Below are 4,940 nucleotides of genomic sequence, written 5' to 3'. Positions count from 1 at the left end.
TATATATATATATTGCTTAAACTGACTCCACATAAATAAAATAGTTTGGGCCTAAATGAATTTGAACGAAAGCTGGGTCAAGATAGCCCATATACATAGTAAGCCGATTCGCTCTGGCCGTCTGGGAGTGTCCACGTGCACCTACAAACTAACGTGGGACTCCCAGCGGTTGAAGAGAAGCTGATAAGCCTGGGAGATAGCATTATAGCCAAGTGGGCGACACGTGTGGGACACATATGACCACACGTGGAACTTTACACACGTGTCAAACCGTTTATAGCACCACGTTCATATTAACTTCATAGCGGTGGTCGCCCCATCACCCGATTCTTTGCCGTCTTTTTTGGCAATTCAGGAGGTATCGGTTTTGAATGCATCATCTGTGTTCCCCCACTCCTACTTCTTCCCTTCTTTCCTCTTCATTTTGATAGCCAATCTTTTACTTTAATGAATATTTCCCTTAATTAAGGATACAAATGTGTTTTAACATAACATTGTTGTTTCTTTCTGATATGATGTTGCTAAATCTCTATTGAATGTTGCAGCCAATCGAATCAAGTACTGAATTAAAGACACAAGAAGCTAGTGAATTAATTAAGGAAGAGCTAGATGTCGGGAGTATCCCTTGCTGTGGCTCCTCGGTCGGAGCCAGACCAAACCAGCACTTCAGCCACAAAACCACCGCAACATGTACAGCAGGAGCAGCAGCCTGTGGTGGGTGGTGTGATGGGATCACTGCGCGTGATAGAGCTGCAGCTCGTGGCATTCATCATGGTTTTCTCAGCCAGCGGTCTCGTCCCACTCCTCGATCTACTCTTTCCTGCCTTGACCACTGTCTATCTTCTAGCCCTTGCGCGCTTCGCCTTCCCTTCCCATGGCACTACAGTCAGCTCCGGCTCACAGGAAATTTTCCATGGAAACAAATTATTTAGGTTCTACGTGGTCGTGGGAACAACAATAGGGCTCTTCTTGCCGCTGGCATACGTCCTGGGTGGGTTCGCCAGGGGAGACGACCAAGCAGTCCGGTCAGCCACACCTCACCTCTTCTTGCTCTCTTTTCAGATACTCACCGAAAACATTATTAGTGGGTTATCTTTGTTTTCCCCACCGGTGAGGGCATTGGTGCCATTGCTCTATACAGTTAGGAGGATCTTTGTTATCCTTGATTGGGTAAACGACGTGTGGGTTACCAAAACGCTGCCTCCAAATGCACTACTTAAGGTAAATATATATATACGTGGAAATTAATTAACTTTTTTTTTTTCCCCCCCTCGTGTGTGTTGATATATGATACGATTGATTGTGTGTTTTGTAGGACATTGCATGGTGTTGGTTTGGGAGGGGCCTTGCAGTTGCCAATCTAGTGTATTTCTCGATCAATCTGTTTGGATTTTTGATTCCAAAATTCCTTCCGAGGGCTTTTGAAAGGTACTTCAGGGAGAGGGATGAGATTCATGCCAAGACTGCAGAGGATAAACACACTGCTACTATTAACAACAAGTCCCAACCAAGAGATAAGAAGGCTGATTAGTTCCGCTGTTGTTTGTGCTCACCTAGTATGTTATCCATAGTTTTTGGTACTAGGACTTTGTTCTTGAAATGAACAAGGAACAACACTTTCTTTTCCACTGAATCTAAGCACTGTGTTTTATAGTTTGTTTCAATATGTGTTATGTCTTAATTGGTCGTTACAGACCTATCTCGCTTATAAACTTTCGTTCGTTTGATAAGTAATTACTAATTTTGGATAGTTTAAAATTTATTTGGGTAAATTGTTCCATATAAACTCTGGCGGGAGAGCCTTATCTTGGCCAAAACAGAGGCCTTGCTGAAATTTTCATTCGTAGAGGAAATGTATAAGTTTAATCATAAATTGAGTGAGCTCTAAACATATTATACTAGATTTTTATTTCAAGACTTTTGAAGGTATTTATTATCTCCCCAGATAGGTAGTGAGGGAAGTGGATGCGGAAAAGCACGTGGGCAGCTGCTGCCGAAAGTATGTGTGTTTGGCAGAGGTACCCAACAGTGTGGCAACAAAAGACTCTTACCAACCATATGAACTTCCAAATTTTAAAAAAAAATTCTTTAATTGGACGTAATCTACTATTTTTATGTTAATTCCTAACAAAGACAAATAAAAATACCAAAATACCTTCTGAAAATTTTGAATCATCTTGTGACTCATTGACCCACGACTAGGTTACAGCCAACCCTAACTTATGCTAGGTCACGGCTAAGCCGTGTGGGTTAGCAGTTGCGTCCAAACTTAGGTCAGGTCTCATTTATTTACTTGTTTCTTATAAATAAATTCAAAACTCATTTTCCCTTTATATCACGTTAATCAATTTTTATTTTATTATCATATAAGTTTAAACTTTTGACTTCACATTATTTAACTTCTTTTTTCATTTTTATCTTTTTAAAAAAAGAAAAATATAAAAAAGTCCTCCAAACTACCAGCCGTTTTTTATTTAACCCCCTAATATTTTAAAAATGATAAAGTAGCCTCTCAAACTACCAAACTATTGCATTTTGGCCATTCCGTTAGTCAAAACCGTCAGTTTGGACGGAAACTAAAAAACGATGTCGTTTTGTTGGGGGTTATTTTATCACTTTCTGAACATTAGGGAACTAAAATGAAAACAACTGGTAGTTTGGGGGGCTTTTTTTATATTTTTCCCAAAAATTTTTTTTTTTCATAAAAGGGCATTGTAGTAACTTACCCATAACAAAACAACATCATTTTGCAGTTTCTGTCCAAATTGACGGTTTTGACTAACGGAGTGGCCAAAATGCAATAGCTTGGTAGTTTGGGGGGCTACTTTATCATTTTTGAAACATTAGGGGGCTAAATCGAAAACGGTTGATAGTTTTGGGGGTTTTTTTTTATATTTTTCCCTAAAAAAAAGTTAAATAACTTTTTGCCCCTATGATTTTACAACTTTATTTTTTGCTTCATAGGATTTAGTTTTTATCACATGACATGAGGTACATCGGGGTATACATAAAGATGGAGATAATACCTCCGTCTAAATTTCGTCCAAAATTTGACGGAAAGCCACGTCAGCACTATTAAAAAATTGACATGTGTCCATATACTTAATTAAAAATAATAATTTTTTTACAATTAAAACAATTAAAAATTTTCATTTAATTAAATTTTTTTTTTTTAAAAAAAAAAAATCAATTTGGGCCACCCCTTTTGGCCATGGGTAGCCTTTTTTTTAATTTAATTAAATATAATTTTTTAATTTTTTTTAAAAAATTAATTAGGTATAGGGACATGTGTCAATTTTTTTAATGGTACTAACATGATTTTTCGTCAAGTTTTGGACTGAATTTAAATAGAGATACTATCTCCATTTTTATGTAAACCCAAAGTACCTCCTATGATAAAAACTAAACCCTATGTAACCAAAAATAAAATTGTTAAACTATAAGGACAAAAAGGTATTTAATCATAAAAAAAATTCAATACTATTTCCACTTTTATATGCTTGGTACAAAAAAATTCAAATTTACTTTCACTTTTATATCAAACACACCGTTAATTATTTTCAAAACACGTTCTCCAAATGGAGCCTTTCCGCAGTATCTAAAAACACACTTTTGCCTTGTAAAATGACGGGGTTGAATGCACTTTATAGTGATGCCTTTTACCATAAGGGTACAAAACTGCAGTTTCTTATATTAAAAAAAAATTCTTCTTTCCAGTCACAATTTCTTTTAGAAGTTGTTAAACAATTACTTGGGCTGAGAAGGCTCAAGAGTCAAGATTCCTACAAATCTTAAGTGAAAGTCATGACTCCTTGGCACCGTATGGAACTGTCTAGGAAGGATCCGACCAAAAACGCAGAAGAAGGAAAAGCACAACACCATATAACATAAATATATGGATATTAATATCAATTAAAATGTTCACACTTGATTACCTTTGACAGGAGCATTACTGTTCATATAATTACAACTTAGAAAATGGCAATCTTTTTGATTCTTTTGTGCCAAATAACGAAACAAGGACGCTCCAATTCAGCTACTTTTACATGTCAAGCACTTCTGACACCAGCGCCCATGGTTGTGCTTTATCAACAAAAAGGAGAGCTTATCGCAGGTAGCAGATACTATGTAATCTTTGTTGGAAAATAGGTGTGGGAAATTAGAAAAAAAAATATATATATATATATCCTAAGAAAATACGTACCCATTTCCAAGAAATCATTATATAAGCTTTATGAAGAAATGCAAAATAATTTTAATTTACTGATTTTATCAAAAGAAAACCAAGCCTAAAGTGATATAAAGGTAGATGATAATGGATTGATGGGGACCCTAACTATTAACAAAGGAGTTGACCATGACTAGAAAAATTAAAACGAAATGAGAAAGAAGAGTGATGCTTGCAAAATTGTTTCTAGTCTTTAGGGTCTTGATAATGGTATATTTGTAAAGAGGGCTTTTTAACCTACCCAGAAGTGACATGGTAACCAATATTAGTTGGTTTGATAGGGTTGGATGACCTTCAACTGCAAGAGGAGAGGCTTCAAAGCCCATCACTTGGCGTTTTCATCCACGGGCAGAGATGGTTTTTTTATAACTCCCTTTTTCTTTTTTTCTTATATATATATATATATTAACTACATTATATTACAACAATTCTTCAAATAAAAAAACCCTCTAAATAAAAATATTAACAAACGGAGTTGTCATGGATGTTTCACCACTTCAACACACCAATTTCGCTTGTTTTTAAACTTTATATTAGTTAATTGAAAGTAACCCTACGTTTATAGAGCAAGATACTGAGTAATCTTTCTAATTGCTTTCATGCATTGAAAAGCAACTATTTTTTCAATATTAATTAAATAATTAAATAAATTATTTCTTATCCACCTAACATTTGAAGCAAATGATAATTTAATATAGTATCATAATAAAAC

General features: G+C 35.4%; 1 protein-coding gene across 2 annotated transcripts; it reads left to right on the top strand.

Moving 5' to 3' along the window:
• Positions 1-309: 309 nt before the first annotated feature.
• On the top strand, positions 310-1,734 carry LOC132179133 (uncharacterized). Of its 2 annotated transcripts, XM_059591777.1 has the most exons (3): positions 310-358; positions 546-1,221; positions 1,316-1,734. In XM_059591777.1, the coding sequence occupies exons 2-3, from the start codon at positions 610-612 to the stop codon at positions 1,529-1,531; spliced, it is 828 nt and encodes a 275-aa protein (XP_059447760.1). In that variant the 5' UTR covers positions 310-358; positions 546-609; the 3' UTR covers positions 1,532-1,734. The 2 variants fall into 2 exon arrangements, with proteins under 2 accessions (XP_059447760.1, XP_059447759.1); XM_059591776.1 differs by lacking the exon at positions 310-358 and having other exon boundaries at positions 367-1,221.
• The last annotated feature ends 3,206 nt before the right edge of the window (positions 1,735-4,940 follow it).

The sequence above is a fragment of the Corylus avellana genome, chromosome ca4, assembly GCF_901000735.1.
Source record: "Corylus avellana chromosome ca4, CavTom2PMs-1.0".
In the NCBI taxonomy this organism is placed as follows: domain Eukaryota; kingdom Viridiplantae; phylum Streptophyta; class Magnoliopsida; order Fagales; family Betulaceae; genus Corylus; species Corylus avellana.
Note: the sequence above shows the minus strand (reverse complement) of the source record. Positions and strands in the feature narration are given on the sequence as shown.

Bases quoted from the DNA above. Each gene is read 5' to 3' on its own strand.
- LOC132179133 (XM_059591777.1), top strand. From the start codon at position 610: ATGTCGGGAGTATCCCTTGCTGTGGCTCCTCGGTCGGAGCCAGACCAA. The intron at 1,222-1,315 runs GTAAATATATAT...TGTGTTTTGTAG, and splicing joins CTCCAAATGCACTACTTAAG to GACATTGCATGGTGTTGGTT.